The 20,149-nt window shown below is 39.8% G+C and overlaps 1 protein-coding gene across 4 annotated transcripts in view; it reads right to left on the bottom strand.

Annotated features, from left to right (window-relative positions):
- Window positions 1–20,149, bottom strand: part of IGSF11 (immunoglobulin superfamily member 11) — a 207,149-nt gene that overhangs the window by 126,734 nt on the left and 60,266 nt on the right. The window contains exon 1 of one of the 4 annotated variants that reach the window (XM_026493804.4): window positions 6,120–6,342. The exons of the other annotated variants lie outside the window; for them this stretch is intronic. Coding sequence (XP_026349589.1) covers window positions 6,120–6,171 — 52 coding nt within the window. The 5' untranslated portion in view covers window positions 6,172–6,342. Of the gene's footprint in view, window positions 1–6,119; window positions 6,343–20,149 lie in introns of those variants that run through there. 4 annotated transcript variants of the gene reach the window in all.

The following is a 20,149-nucleotide window of genomic DNA, read 5'->3' as shown; positions in this document are numbered from 1 at the left end:
TAATGCATTATTTGTTTCAGGGGTACAAGTCTGTGATTCATCAGTCTTATATAATACCAAGTGCTCATTACAGCACATACCCTCCCCAATGTCTGTCACCCAGTTACCCCCTCCTTCCCATCCCCCACCCCCACAACCCTCAGTTTGTTTCCTATGATTAAGAGTCTGCATACTGTCTTAAGTCTTGCTAACAAGAAGACTGTCTTAAGTCTACAACAGTCTGCATTTACACGTGGACAATATGCATAAGTGAAATGTACTACAGGCTTTCTTAACCAATGAAAGCTTAAAATGCTAGACTGACTAGAATGTGTTCTGCAACAAGTGATGTTTACTACACTTCACCCTCACTTTCTGGCATGTATTTTGTGTTCTGGCAAATGATCCTGACCCATGGGTCTGACAGAAGTTGTATAACAGGTAGTGATGAACCTGGTACAAGGAAACAAAGATGAAGTATTATAAAAAATGTCTGATGTTACTTAAGGCATCTTTGAGTACATGGTGGAGGATGGAGCTATGATTAGTAGAAGACTTCGGACATTTCAAAAGATACAAACATCACTGCAGACTGAGAGGATGGTCCATAGGGAATGAATCCTAGCTGGAAGAAACTCTGGAGGGAAATGCATAGACTACAGGAAAAGGGGAGGCAATGGGAGGGCAGCACCACTGGCAATCTCCCTTGGGAGCAGGCTATGATGCCTTCACTCCAGGCTCATCTAGGTAATGCTCCTATTTCCAAAAGAGCATCCCCAGTACTTTGTATATATGATGTCGGCAGGGGTGGGGGGCGGGGTTAAGCTTAAACTACAGAGGTGTTATTTTAATTATCTCTGTTCTTGGGAGACTAGTTTTGGCATATAGGCCCAGGGAATGAAGAATATCAGGCATGGAAATCGGAAACTTGATGGCTCTAAATGAACACCCAGAAGTCCAAGGTCATTCTTTTTGCATGGAGCAACATCTTCAGAAATTCCTTAGGAAAAAATGTTTCAAATGGAGACAACTTCAAAATTTCATGATTAAAAATAAACTAAAAATCAATTTTGAAAGATCTGTATTACATTTTAAATTAACTTCCAAAGTCATAGAATCTGTAAAGTCTATGAAAATAAATCTCTATTACTTCTGTTCCACAAAATAATTATTAAGGTTTAAAGATAAACTGAAGCTGACAGTCACACCAAATCCCTAAAAAATCCTAAACAAAAATTCTTTTTCTTTAAAAGGGAGGAAAAACATTCTTTTCAGGTACTGCGGGCACACAAGATTACCAATTGTATGAGTAACCACTCATTTAGTCATTCTCAAGTATCTACTGAACACTTACTCTGCGCCAGGTATGGTACTGCCTTTTAGAGAAAGTGTACATATATACACATATATACATGTATAATTGTGTGTGTGTGTATATATATATATATACATATATATATACACACACATGTATACACACTGAATTATATCATGAAGTTAACTTCATGGAACGAGGGGGAAATACTACCGTAGAATTATGTCCACATTCTCACATATCCTCAACAATGCCCAGCTTCTAAGGTGACTTCTGGGTCAGTCTGCTTGACTCCAGGGTTGGTATACCCTTGAAATAGGTAGAGCTAAGTCATTGGAAGGAGCCGTGAATGGCTAGATGTATTTACCTTAAAAGAACCTGATGCTAATAGAATATAACATCCTCCAAAATGGAAGATGAGGAGGAGAGAGGGCAGAAAAGAATCAACATTACTGAGAATATGGAAGTGAAAGGAAAGAAGTTTTTACATGAGCAACTGCTGTCAACAGGGAGAGACTTTAGACAAAGGTGGGTAAGGGGCTCTCTAAATTAGGACATTTGTTAAAATTTCCACTGGTGTGATCTTCAACAGACTTCGGAAAAAATTTAAACCCCTTTCCAATTTTTAAAAATATTGGATTAATTGGTGTTTTAAGACTGTCCTAGAAGTGGCCCCCATTCTACTTGAGTTCCATTCACAATGTCACGCAGTTGTGACACTGGATGAAAAAACAGCATTGAATTTCCAACCCTAAATCCCAATCCACTATCACTCACAGCTGCTGATTTTCACCTAATTCTCTGAAGATTCTTCCAAAGAACTCTACATAGTACAATTTCCTGAACTCAGTGTTTCTGGCATCTCAACTTCTTTACTAGCAACCCCTTTCTAAAATAAAAGGGTGCACCTAATACTATCAGTTTGTTACCTCTCAACATCAAAATGTTAAATGAAAGGAAACCAATACATAGACTTCTTCTAAGAATTTTTTTTTACTGAACAGACTTTTTTTTCACATTGGCAAATTTGTATTTTTTAGTCCTTTTCTATAAACATAAAAATTGTAGTGATATTTGCAAAAATCTGATCTTCCTATAACACATATATGAGGCAGAGTCCCACCATATAGCATCTATGTGGTACCCAGCAATGGGGAAGATGAACTGGTACCACATCAACGGCTGAGTCTACCATTTGTGAAATTAGGAAGCAGATTTTATTTCTTTGGTTGACTTCATGTTTTTTTTTAAACCCTCACAAACGTAAACTACTCTTTCTTAGATGGTAAGAAACCAGGTACAGAGGGAATCAATTACCCAAACTTTAATAGAAAGAAAAAAAATCCTTCCACAGTTTAGGTAAATCGGCTTAACTAATAAGTAACTAATTAACTTTCCACTTTTAAGACCAAATTCAGCTCAAATCAGATGGTGTTTTGAACACCACCCAAGAACTGACAACCTCTCTGAAACCAGTTATTCTCAATTATAATTGAAGGAGGATATCAGAGCCTCCAGATGGTCTAAGGGATGTTTTCAAAATGCAAGGGTGAGTTACATGCATGCCAGACAGTCCTTATCAAACAAAGGAGGGGGGTACTTGAAGGGAATGCACTACCAGAAATGCAGCAATCCTACCTCCAACTGCCTAACATATCACCAGCGTGGAGAACATAAATTCAGGATCCCTATTCTAAATGAACTAATGTAGATGAGAATTTCAGGGGGAGTGCCACGATTTCCCCAAACCAGCTAGTCTTTCCAGTCCCTTGTTCTGTAGAACTCATTGCAACTAAAGAATCTTCTGTCCCAGCACATCACCTTGTTTGGCACTAAATCACATGGCTTAAGTATGAAGATCCAAATGAGACTTTTCATTATAAATGCTTCCACTATCAAAGTGAGAAAACACATTTGAAAATGTGCCACATACTGTTACTGGGGGGAAAAATCTTTACCCATTGCATCATTACCTTGAGTCTGACAACAGTTCTAAGCATAACATTTTAGAAGCACTTGGTGATTTAATGTTTAAATTGCTTCCTGAACAGTCCACATTGAAAATACAGTGCATTAAGCTTAATTTCTCTAAAGTTTTCATCCAGTGGCTGTCACCTTTCATGTAGGTCAAACTACAGATTTTTTACTAAAAAGTGAATCCTGCCAAAGCAGTTACATAAGTCAAGTTAGAGCTAAGAATCAAAGTTCACAAGAAATTTTTCAGAATGCTAACATTCAGGATCATAATTCTTTTCATTTTCATTTCATTTTTATGTGATCTTTACTTTCTTTTTATAGATTCTCTCAGATTCTGGGAAGTTATCTGCTATTTCAAGGAATCACAAGTAGTATTAAAAACACTTCAGCTGTATCTAACCTATTGGTAGAACTATATAGAAGACAACTTTTCAGTTCAAATTCCCTTTGGAGTTACTCCACATAAACTCAAACAAAAATAAAAACAGAAATCTCTTGACATCTATTTTCTTTCAAAAATGTAAAAGACTCTCTATTTCTACATTTCGTGCATCAAGCCTTCCTGGTAGCCAATGCTACAACGGTTATCTACTCCGCATTCCATTTCTTTACCCCTTCATTATGAAGCCACTTCGTTCAGGTTTCCAATCCTCCCCTTCCCTTCATTCTAAGTCCTAGGGATGGGCCCTATTTCATTCAAAACAACTTTGCCTTTGACTTCAAGAACTTAATGGCAGTCAGGACATGGAGACTACTAGGCACAAGCAGGCACACAGTAGCTGTTCGCCCCCCTTCCCCTGCCCATCTTAGGGGAAATCGAAGAACAGTGGCCTTCCCATGGCCTCCTGAATAAATCCCAAATTCAGCATTCAACGCTCTCGACTCTTACTACTTTTTTAGCCCTTTCTCCTTTGCACACATCTCCTGCTCTAGCAGCTAGACACTTGGCCTTTGAAGAATACGCCCCTGCACTTTCCATTTCATATCCTTCGCCCAGCCTGTTCCTTTGCCTAGGAAAGAAAGCCCAAGCACTCCATGTCAGCCAATTCAAATCCTACTCAAAGTCCAGATCAAAAGTAAACTTTTCTATGAAGTCTTCCTTGATATCACCATTAATAAATAGCCCTCATCATATATCCCTCGTATCGTTAATCATTTTGCATGCTTACAGCCTGTTTTAGAACTGCAGGCTCCTCGAGGGCTGCAACCTCTTGTGCATCTTTGTCCTCCACCATCCCTCCCCACCAGACACCCAAATTCAGAGTGGTAGCTCAGTAAACATCTGTTGAACAAAGGAACATAATTGTTCGTTTCTGAGGGTGAAAAGTACTTCTACAGAACAGATTATCATGAAGGCTGAATTGTCCTTGGAAGTCTTTAAAAACATCCTAGGATAGCTGAGGAATAGTTCTGCTGAAGCAAAGGAAACAAATCGGATGACCTTGTAAGGCTGCTTCTGCAAATTACATCAACTCTTTAAAAGTACTGCCTAATAATTCAAAAACAAACTATACACAAACGCTATTTACAAAGAGCTATTGACAGCATTTATTATAATAGATGACAGTTAAGAACAGATTATTTTTACCAAAATTTTGGCTGCTCTTATAGTAATATTTATACCCTTTTCAGTTATATCCAAGGAATTATGCAAAAAAGTTCATTTACTCTAATTATTTCAGACTTTAAAGAAGTAGGACAGAGAAAAATGCTAACCCCTTCAATCGGGTAACCAGACAAAATTAATTTGGAAGCACAGACTCATGTCACTTAATTATTGTCTACACATCATCACCAAAAATATACCTACTGAACTCTAGGAAAGTTATCTGTAATTTTGATGATTTTCGTCACTGGCATTTATGGAAAAAGTACACGAAATTTTGTATTCCTTTCTCCCCAACTAAATAAATTTGAACAATTTAAGTCGACTAAAATGAAGTTACTAATCAGTTCATTATCAGTTCAAATAAGGCCACAAAACTATGGGAAACATACTGATATCTCCAGAAACAAACAAGGTTAGCCACAATATTCCATAAATAATTGAACCTGCTCTTTAAACAAAACCTTCAGAATAAATCTCAATAAATCTCATCAATTAAATGGGACAGAAAACTTGATTCCAAGGACAGTGCACTCAAAAAAGAAAAAGGCAGTGTATAAGATGAAAACCAGAGTTAAACATGATGGCTATTCATAGAAAATAAAATGTAAGAAAGATTTAACAGAGAGCAGAAAATGAAATAGTTTTTTAAAAACCATTAAGAAAATTAACCACACGTTTAGTCTTTTTGTTCCAATATTTTTATACTCTATTTCTGTAAGCCAATTCAGAAGCTAGAGTACAAAAAAATATGATGTTTTCGAACATGGTGTATAGTTATTTTTAAAGCAAAGAGCACATTTTCAGTCAAACCTGCATATCCTTGTTAAAGGTTATGGTAAAGCTACAATTTAAAGTTTTCTCAATTTTTTTAAAGGCACCTCCATTTTTCCTGGAGCCGCCGGATAACGGAAACTGATTCTAAATACTGTTTCTCCCTGGACCCAGTAAGTGAGGGAGTGGATATCTAAAAAGCACAGCGGGGGTCAGAAGCAGGTCCCGGGTCCGCGGAAACCGAGCAGCGGTGCAGTTGCCTCTCGGATCTGGGACACCTTAGCCGCGCGGGGGGCGGGACGGGGGCGCGGGCGGAACAGCAGCCGTGCGGGTGGGCGCATGAGCCCCCGCCGACAGCAACGAATATGGCCCCTGGCAAAGTTGGGCTCGCAGAACCTGGCACAAGTCTCCCCGAGCCCCCCCGGCCCAGCCTGGCCCCACCGGGAGCAGACGGCTCGGGCTACTCACCGTGCAGAGAGAGCAGTAGCAGAGCCGCCAGCGGAGAGCCCGGAGAAGTCATGCCGGGGCTGCGGGGAGCGCGCCCGCCGCCCGCCCGGTTCCTCGTCGCGACGGCAGAGACGCTGGCCGGGCTCTCGGCGCCCTTGGGGCAGCCGGGTCCGCCCGGCGGGGCCGGGACCGTGGGACGCGCAGCCGAGGCAAGTGCTGCTCCCGCGCCGCCCCGCTTCGCGGACGCTGAGCTGCGACCAGGCGCGTCCCCGGCTGTCCGGCCTCGTCCCGCAGCGCCGCGGCCACCTCGCGCTGCCCCAGGACCCGACGGCCCGCCGCGCCGCCGGGGGAGCCACTCCCCCCCCCAACTCTCGCCTAGCTAGTCCGGCCGCAGCCCGGCTCGGCTCCGCGCCGCCCACTCGCCCCGCTCGGTCTCCCGGGCAACCGCGGCTCCAGCGCGACGCCTGGCGGCCCACCCGCGGAGCGAGCGCGGCGCGCAGCTGGCGCCGGCACTGCCGCGGCCACCTGTGCGCGGTGCCGCCCACTCTCCCGCACGCCACTGTGAGAGCCGCTGGGGACTCTCCGGAGGCCGCCTTCCTGGCCTGCGGTCAAGGCCCACCCCTGCCCTGAACCACTCTCCAGACAGGGGTGTCAGTCTGGATCCCCAGAGTCCTCTAGGAAGGACTTTCCACAACCATCGTCCAGCAAGATTTTTTTCTATTGCCGTTTTCAGATGATTCCTATTTGTCCATTTCCTTTCTTCTGTAACCTACGTAATCTGGCAAAATTCTGATTCTGGCAAAATTAAGAATTGATGAAGTTTGTTCTATTCCATAGCTTTTTTTTTTTTTTTCTTTTATTTCTCCCCACACCCACCCACTACCCTTTTTTCCTTAAAAGAGCGTAAGGGCTGTACCATGCCCCTCATTCCCCGTTTCTATCAAAGACACTACCATCTTCTCTTGCCCTTTTAGTAAAACTTATCTCAACTTCTAATATTTAAAATTAGCCGCTTTAAACGTTATGGCTTTCTTAAACTAATTTCAACTATTTGTTCACTAGCGAGAGGGTGATTTTATTATGGTGATCGTTACTTTGGGTTTTTATTTTTTGTTTCCTGATTGTTTTAGTTGGGTGGAAAGAGAGACCTTCTCTGGCATCTGAAATTATTTTACTTAAATATCTACCTACTTCTCTTCTTATAAAAACTAATCTTCATTTATTTTCCATTGGATCTCTGGTGTCTTAACGGCCCATGGTCACTTTCTGCTTCAGCCTCCAATGGGAACTTTCTAAAAATTTTGGACATACCTTCCCCGGGGGAATGTCAAACCATTCTGGTCAATTTCTACAGCAGCATAGATTAGGATTCTTGGGGCCACTCAGAAATTTTGAGCCCCCATGTGGCAGCTATAATACTCCCAGGGCAATTCAGAATGAAAACAGTATGCACAGGAGAAAGGCAAATATGTAAAACATCCATACATTGGACAAGGATTGGAAGATATGAAAAATAACAGTATCAAGATGCTGGAATTATGGATGCACCTTTTTTTGGAAATTGGTGATGTTATAATTTTAAGTAAAAAAAAAGAGAACACATTAAGAAATGCCAATCACCTTTAATACCAATATCCTGAAAAGATAATAGTTTGATTATAAATTGAAGATGCTTCAACTTTGCTCACTACTTCCAATTTGTTAGAATCCCTTAGCATATCTCTAATGGCAAAAAAAGAATATGACGGTGTAGATTATTTGACATTAATAACAAAAATTTTAAATTTCAACTGTAATTTCATCGCTGGGCTCATTCTCATTCTTTTAAATTGCACAGCAAGGAGTAGATTTTTTTTTCTCCATCCAATTCAATTCTTCATTTGTCCTTTACATATTCCCACATTCAAACCCAGTCCCAAATAGGGCATGAGTAATATAAAATAGGGGTTTTTTTAAAGATTTTATTTATTTATTTATTTATTTGACAGAAAGAGAGAGAGATCATGAGCAGGGGGGAGCGGCAGAGGGAGAAGCCGACCCCCTGCTGAGCAGCGAGCCCAATACCGGGCTCAGTCCCAGGATCCTGGGATCATGACCTGAGCCAGAGGCAGACACTTAACCGACTGAGCCACCCAGGCACCCACTTAAGAGTAATATAAAGAGAAAAGCAAGAAGGCTGTCAAATGGCAGGTGTTACTCAGAATAGGTCTTCATGTCGCTATAACCCCAGGTTTAAATATTGAGATAAAATATTCATTCTTTAATTAAATAAATAACCTAATAATCTAGGATGAAAAGCCCTGATAAAGCAAGTTGCCTGATACATTTCTTAACACATCTATTCAAGTATTTACTAAGTATCTACACTGTGTAAGACACAGTTAACTTGAGGGTTAAGCATAAAGTGTAAGATATGACCCCCACCCTTCAAAAAACTTACAGCAGTACATGGAATATATCCTCAAGGTCATGAATTAGAGCAAGTGAGCTCGCTCTCCTGCCTCTATGTCACCATAGTGTACTTCTACCTTCTACCACAGGAGCTGGTGAGTTATTAAAAGCAGTAGCTCTTTTTGTAGAAAAAGAAATGTAGCTTCTGAAGGGAGAGTGGGAATGATCCGATTTCAGGCAGCCGTCTGGTGGCTCAGACGCTCAGGGGCAGATGGTAGATGATGGACTCACAGGAAGCAGATTGGGGGTACTGGAAACTCCAAGTGCCATTCACAGAGCATTCCAAAAGGACACTCTCACAGGAAACAGAGAAAAAAATGTGTTTTGATTTACAGAGATAACACCACTGGCATGTATTTCGAGTCAATTTGTTATTAGCAATGATGAGTTCCACCACCTCTTTCATCCTAATCTGTTTTATGACCACAGTAGGATTTCTTTAAATCTCTTAAGTATTCTAAGTTCTAAAGCAACAGACAACATCTTACATTTGTATAATACTTTATAAACTTCAAAATGTTTTCACATATATTATCTGCTCTGATCTTCACAGCAATATCCCGGGGTGGGTAAGGCAGTTCTTATTACCCCCTCTTCACATATTAAGACACTGAGTCACAAAAAGATCAAGGGATTGCAAATACCAAGGCAAAACTGAAACCAAGGTCTTCTGACATTCGTGCTATTGTTTCCCACCACACCACAAAGTCTTTCTCTTTTATCTCTTTACAGACCAACATCTGAAGAAATTTATTTAAACCATAGTATCTTAAAGCTGTCTGTCGTCACCTGTCGACAACAACACTGCTGTCTGTCGTAACCTGTTGACAACAACACTGCTATTGTCACCTCAAATGTATCCCCCCTCCATACCACCCCTACCATTTCCACCCTACCCCCACATAAGTAGCCCATAAAACTTCAGCCATCTTGGTCCCACCCCCACCTCTGAGGTTGCTATGGTTGGTCTATCTGACCAAGGAAGAAATGGAGAGGGGAATGTCTGGGACCAGGAACACTAGGGTAAAAGGCTGTGAAAGACTGTAGTAATAATCTTGGCTAGAAAACATTGATGACATGAGAATATGATCAATTTCTAAATATCTAAATATGGATTATCCAAATCCAAATGTAATCCTAGACCAGCTTCTATTCTCAACCCGTCAAAATGCTGGATCATCTCTCTACAATCAGTTACTCTGCATTCAAGAATGGAAAATTAATTTTAATATTAGCTTAGGAGAAAAACAATTAAGAAAGAAAAATGGAGGGAATTATAAGGCTTTCCAAAGCCAAATATAAATTATTTTTAATTACCTACTTTAAATTATTAATAGCACCTATCCCTCTTCATTTATGTATATAATTAAAAGTTAATTGCATTTAAGTTTTTGAAGATGTTTGTCTATGGAATATTTTATAAGAATATCATTCTTAAAGTTAGAAAATACTTTTGGTCCTTGTTTGAGCCAGTAACTCATTCTGTAACTATTTTAATCGAGCTGCTTAGGACCATATATAACCTAGAGCTTGGTCCTTATAAAAGTAAAATTTGAAAGGAATTGTTCCCGTTTCCCCTTTCTGAAGAGGCAGTTAAGGCTCTAAAGTAACAATAGGGGAGCCAGGCTCCGTCTCATCAGTTAAGTATCAGACTCTTGATTTCAGCTCAGGTCATGATCTCGGGGTCCTGAAATCGAGCCCAGCCTAGGGCTACATGCTCAGTGTGGAGTCTGCTTGAGAATCTCTCCCTCTGCACCTGCCACCCCCCCCCCACTCGTGCATTCTCTCTCTCTCTCTCTCTCAAATAAATAGATAGATAAATAAATAAATAAAATAATAATAAAGGAGTGGAGAAGATAATAATGGAATCATTAGAGTAATTAGCAAGCCAATAACTATTTATTCTATGTTAAGATATAAAGAAACCATTTAATATTTTAAAACCTCCTACTCAAATGTTTGATCAATTTATAACCTAGATATATTGACAGTTTAGTCTTTCTGATATCTGTTTTGTCAGTTTCTGCCCAGTCCTCTGGTAGAGCAGTGCTAGATAGGTTTTACACAAAGGTAAGCAGATTTCCATCCCCGTCACCATAGCCTACTCCCTATCACCACTTTGAATATTGCTGAAGCAAAGTTTCACATCTTCATCCATTTGGGGAAAAGTTGATTCATTTCCTTGAAATCCTTTTACTATGAACACATTTATTTTCAGGCAAAGTTACTCTCTGAGCAGGGCCCATTAGGACAAAATGCTGCTGAATTCATTCTAACAGCAAATCTAAAATGGTGCCACAATGATCTTTAGGACTTGAAAAAGGAAATAGCACAAGAAGCATTTTATGTTACCTCAATTCTTTGTATTCTCTTTCTAATAATGCAAGGAAAATAATTTTCAAATATTCTTCAAAGTCTCTACCAGTATTCAGTAATCCAAATTAATCTCTTTTGAACCTCTCACTTGATTTTATATATTTGGTACTGGCAGTCACTTATTTCAGTTGGCTCAAACTCTGAGTCTTCCAAAGAAGTTTTCCATAGAACTTTAAAGTACAGTTCAACTTTTATTTCTGGCAGCAAAACAGAGTGGAGACCTTAACTTACAAAAGAAATGTGAGATTATATATTTTTAATCTTAAATTAATTGATGAATCCTCAATAAAACAGGGGAAAGTCAAGCCAGAAGCTACATGGAAAAAGAATTCCTCAATAGTCTATTCTCAACACAGCATCCAGAACGATCCTGTTGAATCAGATCAGATCACTCTTGTGCCTGATGACTTCCTGTCTCACCCACAGTGAAAGTAGAAGTCTTTACTATAAACTACAGGGCTTGTGTTAGATTTCTACTGCTGCTATAACAAATCACTGCAAATCTAGTGGTATAAGACAACACAAATTTATTATCTTATAGGTCTGAGGTCAGAAGTCTAAAATGGGTCTCACTGGGCTAAGATTAAGATGGCTGTAGGGCTGTGTTTCTTTCTGGAGAATCCTTTCCCTTACCCTCTCTGGCTTCTAGAATCCACCTGCTTTCCTGGGCTTATGGCCCCCTTCCTCCATCTTCAAAGTCACCAACATTAGGCCATGTCCTTCGCACATTGCTGTCTCTCTGACTCTCTCCCTTGCCTTTTCTTCCACATCTAAGGACTCTTGTGATTACAGTGGGTCCACCTGGATAATCTAGGAGAATCTCTTCATCTCCAGGTCAGTTGAAAAGCAACCTTAATGCCATTTGCAACCTTAATTCCCTTTTTCCAAGTAAAGGAACATATTCTCAGGTTCTGGGAATTAGGAAGTGGGCATCTTTTGGGGGGGGGGAGCATTTTCAGCTTACCACAAGGCCCAACTTGATCTAGTCCCCCCTTATTTGTCTAATTGCTTCTATTTTCCCCTAATTCACTCAGCTCTCACTACAATGACCTCCTCAATGTTCCTTGAACAAACAGGAGCATGTTTGTCTTGGAACCAATAAAATCATTCTTTCCTAGATTTTGCATAGCTCTCCTTTCACTTCCTGTGGGTCTTTTCTCACATGTCACCTGAAGTGAGGCCTTTGCCAACCATCTTATCTAAAATTTAAAATGAGAGACAGAGAGAAAGAGAGATCTTAAATAATATCATAATTAAAAAGGAGACATCACTACAGATGCTATAGAGATTAAAAAGATAAGGAGAATATTGAAAATTTTTATGCTGATAAATTTGAAAGCTTAGAAGAAAGGGACAAATTCCTAGAGAAATATAACTTAGCAATACTTTCTTAAAAATAAACAGAAAATACGAATAGTCCCATATAATTAAGGTAATTAAAGCAATAGTTTAAAATCTTCCTGAAAATAGAACTACAGACGATTTTATCAGGAAGTTTCACCAAATGTTCAGGAAACAAAAAACTCCAATCTTTTGCAAACTACTTGACAATACAGAAAAAGGAAACTCTCTTCAACTCATTTTGTGATGCTAGCATTATATTGATTACCAAATACTGACTCATGCAAATGAATATTAGCAAATCAAGTTCAGTGATATATTTAAAAAGGGTAATTAATTCGTCACACCAACTGGATTTATTTCGGGAATGTAAGATTGGTTTAACATGTGAAAATTAATGTTATTCATTACATTGAAAGATTAAGAAAAAGAAATCATATGATCATTTCATTAAGGGCACACTGAAGGCAAAGCTTTGAGATGTGGATGCTACTCTCAGGGAACAGTAAAAGCAGTATGAAGAAGCTTGGGGTGGGAGAATACTTTTAATGGTACTACATTGCTTAAAGAAAGAAGATAAGATACTTAAATCCCAAAATTCTGGACTCAAGGCCTGGACTGAAACTTAAGTATTTTCGAAGAATGTGCTAAAAGAATGTTACCTCTTAAAGATGCAGAGTTGACATAGCTATGGCCTAATAATTAGTTTCAGAAATAATGTCTGTATCCTCTATCTCTATCTCCTTCCTTGCTGTGTCATTTATATATTTACACTTTCAACTAACCTTCTGTTTCTTTCCTCTTCTTGTTTTATTTAGGGTGTGATGGTGGTAGGTAATTTTATGGTCAGCCCACAGACTGAGGAATCTCAGGACATAAGAACAACCTAAAAAGAATAGATATCACCACTGCACTTAAATCTGGGAACCATAAATAATAAAAAGACTTTGGGGGTGCCTGGGTGGCTCAGTCGGTTGGGCGTCTGCCTATGGCTCAGGTCATGGTCCCAGGGTCCTGGGGTTGAGCCCCATATCAGTCTCCCTGCTCAGTGGGAAATCTGCTTCTCCCTCTCCCTCTGTCCCTGCCCCCCACTCATGCTCTCTCTCTCTCTCTCTCAAATAAATAAAGTCTTTAGGAAAAGGAGGAGGAGGAGGGGGAGGGGGAGGGGGAGGGGGAGGGGGAGGAGGAGGAGGAGGGGGAGGGGGAGGGGGAGGGGGAGGAGGAGGAGGAGGAGGAGGAGGAGGAGGAGACGACTTTGGATTGTCTCCTAAGGTAGAATTGAGCGATTTTATAGTTGTAAGAAGATACACATATTATGTATTTTTAAAATATAAATATAAGGAAAAAAATATTGGTAGATGTTGGGCATTTGAAGGAGTAGACTCTGGGGAAGATTGCTAAGTATTTTTTGACTGCTAAGCATCAAGACTCTCAGTGTTCAAGAATTCCCCAGTTTTATTCTCACTGGGAACCAAAGTGTACCTTCTACTGCAGAAGCCAAAAATGCTTCCTGACCTCCTAGCAACTACACTGTGCTCACATAACATAAGGTTTAGCCAATTGGAGAGGCTCACCTCTGGACTGTAAATCTTGAGTAGGTATCACAAAAATTCAGGGGTAACAAAGGGATAAGAATAAACAAGGGATAAAGAAGAATTAATTCGACTGTCCACTGAACAGAGGCAGTTGTGGCTATGATGCCATCCAGCACCTGGTGCCAGCACTGGTGGTCCCTGGACTGTTCCTATGACGTAATTCTGTGACCTAGACTCCTTTGGTTGCTGCTTGTTTTCTGACCCTGGAGACTTCCCGTCTTTTCTATAAGCTACCCAACATCCTGGACCTTTCCTGCTTTAATTAACCGCCATCACTTTCTATCACTAGCCACCAAGAACATTGTCTTCAGAGTTAAAGTGTTCTGAGGTTCTTTCCTTTCTAGAAGGAGGTTAGAGATATTCGTGAACTCCTACTTCAAAGAGGGTGAGGTCCTACTTGATTAGAGCCGAGATTATCTTCCTAAAGAGGTAACATCTCGACTAGTAGTCAAAAAATATGAAGAAACAAGCCATGAAAAGAACCAGGAATTGTAAAAAGATGGCCTCCAGTCTGGTAACATATCTGATCAGCATGTGGATCAGAGCCAGTGTTGCATGTATGTTTCAGATTTGAATTCAGTCATATTTATGCGTACTTGCTACGTGCTGGCACCATGCTATCTGCTTTAACATACAGAGTCTCATTTAAATCCTGTCAACAACCCTGTGAGATGGATAGTTTTCCCCTCATTTTTCCAGATGAATAAAACCAAGATTTAGAGAAACTTTAAGCTTCTAGGTCAAAAACATACAGCTTTTGGGGCGCCTGGGTGGCACAGCGGTTGGGCGTCTGCCTTCGGCTCAGGGCATGGTCCCGGAGTTCTGGGATCGAGCCCCACATCAGGCTCTTCCTCTGTGAGCCTGCTTCTTCCTCTCCCGCTCCCCCTGCTTGTGTTCCCTCTCTCGCTGGCTGTCTCTATCCTGTCGAATAAATAAATAAAATCTTTAAAAAAAAAAAATACAGCTTTTAAGTAGTAAAACCCAAATGGTAAAACCCCACCTTTCTGACTGTAAGGGCAGTATTCTTTCCACTATACCCTAATACCTCTATTTGAATGAGCAACCTGATTGGCAGTTTGTAACTGGTTCTATTTCTGCTACTTTTTAGCACTAAAGAATTGTTTGTTCAGATTTTAGCCTGTCTTCTAAATCTATTAAGGAACACTCTTCCTTAAAAGGTACTTACACAATTCAGTGGATACCACCACCCCTTAAAAATTAATATTAAATTTTATAGTTAGTGTGCTTGAAAGATTAAATAATACCTGGATTTTATGTGCTATTAATAATAAAATCAGTAATAACCCATAAAAATTGGAACTCAAATTAAAAACAGTGAGCCATGCTGTGTTTCTATGGAAACACAATGAAGAAAATATTAGATGGCCTAAAAGATATTTAATTTCAATAAGTTGGTTCACAGCTTTAATATCATTTTAAAAAATCTGTATATATGTAATCATTATTACCCAAATCCACACGCTAATACTATGTATTCCTAAAGGAAGAGTATTAGACCTTTCTTTGTGCAGCATTTCAGATCTTCTCAGCCCCACCTCTTATTCCAGCCTCTGCCTCAGGCACAGATCAGCTTCTCACAGATACAATCTGACAGTAGCTTGCTTCGCTATTGCCTACACCAAAGTAGCTCTCCCTACTCAGGACACTGCTGCTTGGGACATGGGCAGGGGTCTGGTGGGACTGATGTGTGTAACCTAGAAGCACAAGGATGTCCATACTTATGGGGCCACTCTTGACCCGTGTGGGATGGGAGCCAATGGATAAGCCTACCGTCTTGCATTCTCCAAGGGGGGCAGTTCTTAGTCCCTCACGCTCCTCAGAAGGCCCCGGCATGATCAACAGTAACCAAAACACAATGAATACATCCTTGACTGGCTTTTCCTCCCTCTCTTTTTTCATTCCCTCACCAAGTAACCCTGCTCCCTGAAATTACTTCCTAATTAAACTAACTCTACATAAACCTTTGTCTCAGGAGAAACTTTCAGGGGAACCTAGGCTAACAGACCTACCCTTAGGTAGATTTTATATGCCTGTATATATGCTTCTTACCAAGATTCTATTACGTTGTTTTTTTTAATAGCCAGCTCTTTCCAAATTACATACCAAAACTATGGAATAGTACACTTCCTCTTGTCCTAGAGATTTGCTCAGGTCTCTGTAATGTATCTTTCCTGAAACCTAGAAGCAAACAAGGCAAATACAAAACACAGCATTGCATTTGAAATTCTAAATGATAAAAGGTTTGCTCAATGTCAACTCTGTTACATATATTTTTAAATAAACTTTGGAAAGACACTTAACCTCTCTAGGCTTCAACTATAACCTTTGTAAAAATGGAATATAGGGGCACCTGGGTGGCTCAATCAGTTAAGCATCTGCCCTTAGCTCAGGTCATGATCCCAGGGTCCTGAGATTGAGCCCCTGGTGGAGCCCAACCCCTGCTTAGGGGTCCCTGCTCAGTGGGGAGGTTGCTTCTCCCTCTCCCTCTGCCCCTACCCCGCTCACCAAGGCACATGCTCCTGCTCTCTCTCTCTCTCTCTCTCAAATAAATAAATAAATAAATAAATAAATAAAATCTTTTTAAAAAAGGAATATAATTCTCACCTCACAGGTTATTATAAGAATCCAATAAGATAATATATGTGAAAATGCCCACTACAACCTCTGAGAGATAATCAACCTAGCAAGTAATGTTAGCTGCTATTGTTATTATCATTATCTGTAGATTATTGATTTTATTATTTATAAATTATTGATTTTATTATTGGTTTTATGTTTGAAAGTCCACCCTCATGGGCATAAAACATCCATTTCATGGACTTAATATTCCCACCAAAAATTTTTCATTGCATTGTATTTTGTAGCCATTAAGCAAACATTTGAATTCATTTAATTCTCAGAATCAAGATAACTTCACAGAATAAACTGAAAAGACCTCTGGACAGATCTTTGAAATGAGAGACTTTAAGGCATTATTGCTTTAACAAACACCTATGCCTCACAACCAACCCTACCCTGTCCTTCCACCTTTAATGAATGTACCTAGGTCTACAGTCCTTCATCAATTCAACAAGTACAGAGAAATCCCCATACTATGTGTTAAGTGGAAATGAAGCAATTAGATCATATAAAATGCATGTTTGCATTATTATGAGGTTAATAAAATGACTGGGTTAATAAATTGGCTAGCTGGTCAGGAGTTCCAGAGGTCCTATTGCTGGAGCCAGATCCACTCCTGTCCTAGCTGTGGTTTAGCGCCACCTGGTGGCACATTAAACTAAAGCTTGGCTACTGATGGAAATTTTGGTGGGGCCTGTGTTACTGGTACTCCACAGCAATATCAGTCATTCCAGGAATACTGAGTTGGCACCTGTTTCACTACCTTGTTGTGAACATACATGGACATGCCGTAGGCTTCCTAAGACATAACTGCCTCCCATTTAACCTTCTAACCTCACCCCACCACGTCCTCCCTTAAAAAGTAAGCACTTTAGCCTCCACCCCATCCTGGTACCTCCAATATGCAAAAGGACTGAACATAGGACAGGAATTAATAGCCAATTCCATTCTACGTTAATTCTCATTATTTATGAGGCATAGTATAATGTGGTTTTACAGTATTTACATATCCCAGGCCCTGTCCAAGTCTCTGGTGATATATTAAGCAGCAAAAATCAAAAGATCTTTGCTCTTATGAAACCTCCAGTTTAGTGGAAAATGCAGAAATTTACATGTGATCCTGCAAACAAATGCAACAGTGGTATGAAGGAGACAGTTTAGGTACTGAAGCAGAACTGTAACAGAATTCAAAATAGTTGAAGAGATCTGGAAAGAATGCTCTGAAAAAACGATTCCTCTAAAAAGATGGAAGGTTAATCAACAATGGAGAAGTAGGTAATTTCTGACTTAAGCAACAGAATGTGTAACTAATATATTTTGAAATGATTAAAATTATGCATTTTTAACTTGCCTTTTTTTAAAGATTTTTTTTATTTATTTGACAGAGGGAGACACAGCGAGAGAGGGAACACAAGAAGGGGGAGTGGGAGAGGGAGAAGCAGGCTCCCTGCTCAGCATGCAGGGCTCAATCCCAGGACCCTGGGATCATGCCCTGAGCTGAAGGCAGATGCGTAACTACTGAGCCACCCAGGCACCCCTCCCTTTGTAAATCATACTTTCCTTCAATCTTTCCCCCCTTTTATGTAAAACCATGAGTTTTGTTGTGCAGAAGACAGAATAGGCACCTGGGGAGGGAAAGCATTGTTCTTTTGCTTTGAGAATGATGGTTACTTCTTTGAGCCCATGGCAAGGTCACTTTCTAGTAGCCAGGCTTCAAGAGAGGGAAAATTCTACCTACTTTTGTTGTCATCATTATTGCTTATAGTTTTGTTTTTAATTCAAATACCTCCTTTTTAAGCATGAAGAGACAAGTCAGATGGATTCAAACAAAAGGATTCTATTGTTAAATCACCCTAAAGACAGGTCAAGTTTACATAAATGAGGTTACAACCCTATCAAGAAGGCTAGGGAAGCTCTTCAAAGAAGAACCAAGGAAGAGAAAGAGAGAGAAGGTGAGGAAGTCCAACTGGAGTGCCTTCACTTTCTCTGACAGGTGCAACAGTTCAGCGTGGCACTACTGCAATTTAGAAAGTGAGTTGTGGGAGAGGGATGGCTGGGGAAAAAGTGTTGATGGGTAGAGACTAGAAGATGGTAGCACAGAACTGCGCATACTCCATGACAGTGTTGAAGAAAAGACAGATTAGAGTTATTATCATGTTCTTTGTTGAGTGAGATAAGGGAGGCACTCTCAGACGCCAAGAACACTGGTGAGTCCTCACATTGGAATGAAATGCCCACAGATGAAGGACTACAAGGTCAGAAAGATGTTCTCCCACATTTTCTTCTAAAAACATTATTGTTTTGTCTTTCACATTTATATCTATAACCCATATGGATTTGATTTTTGTGCATGGGTGGGAGGTAGAGATAGCCAGTTAACCCAGCACCACTGATTGAAAAGGCTAGCCTTTCCTTACCGAACTACAGTGTAGCCTTTCTCATAAATGAGATGATTGCATATGTGTAGGGTTTGATTCCTCTATTCTGTTCTCATCGATCAACTTCTCTATTCTAGCTCCAATATTACACTACCTTAATTACTGTAGGTATATAATAGTCACGATACCTATGGTGTAAATCCTCCAGTTTTTCCTTTTTTTTTTTTTTCTGTTTTGATTTTCTTAAGACCACCTTGTTTATTCTTGCTTCTTTGCATTTCCAGGTAAATTTTAGAACCAGCACCTAAATTTCCACAATAAAATCTCCTGGGATTTTGATTGGGATTAGATTAATTTAGGGAAAACGGTATCTTTATATTTGTTCTTCCAATCCAAGAACATGCCAGATCAAGCAAGGCAGTTAGGGTTCTTTCATTTCTCACAATCATATTTGGTAGCTACTTGTCCACTTTTAGTTATATTTCCAGTTAAATTTATCCCTAAATTTAGTTGACTTTAACCCTTTGATTCTATTGTCAATGGTATTATATTTCAAATTTCATTTTCTATTTATTTTTTTCCTGGTATATAGAAAAGCATTAACTCTGTACATCTTATTTACAACAATCTTCCTAAGTTCACTTATTGATTTTAATAGTTTGTAGAGTCTTTTGAATGGTCTACATACACAATCATGTCATCTGAAAATAATCTTATTTCTTCTTTTCCAATCCTTAAATCTTTCTCTCACCTTATTGCACTTCCAAAGGCCTCCAGAACATGTTGAATGGAAGTGTGGATAGTAGACCTCCTTGTCTCACATCCAATATCAGAGGAAGAGTTGTGAATATTTCATCACTTAATATGATGTCTCCTATGGGTTTTTTAACAAATATATTTATCAAATTAAGAAAATTCTATTTTATTCCATGTTTGCCAAGATTTTTAAAAAATCATTAATGTCTCTTAAATTTTCTTTTCTTTTTTTTTTTTTAAGATTTTATTTATTTATTTGACAGAGATAGAGACAGCCAGCGAGAGAGGGAACACAAGCAGGGGGAGTGGGAGAGGAAGAAGCAGGCTCATAGGGAGGAGCCCGATGTGGGGCTCGATCCCACAACGCTGGGATCACACGCTGAGCCGAAGGCAGATGCTCAACTGCTGTGCCACCCAGGCGCCCCTGTCTCTTAAATTTTCTGAAATGCTTTCTCTGTGTTTGTTGCAATGAGCATGACCTTCTTTTTCCTTGATAATGTGTAAGTTACCTTAA

The sequence above is a fragment of the Ursus arctos genome, unplaced genomic scaffold (assembly GCF_023065955.2).
Source record: "Ursus arctos isolate Adak ecotype North America unplaced genomic scaffold, UrsArc2.0 scaffold_4, whole genome shotgun sequence".
Taxonomy (NCBI): domain Eukaryota; kingdom Metazoa; phylum Chordata; class Mammalia; order Carnivora; family Ursidae; genus Ursus; species Ursus arctos.
Note: the sequence above shows the minus strand (reverse complement) of the source record. Positions and strands in the feature narration are given on the sequence as shown.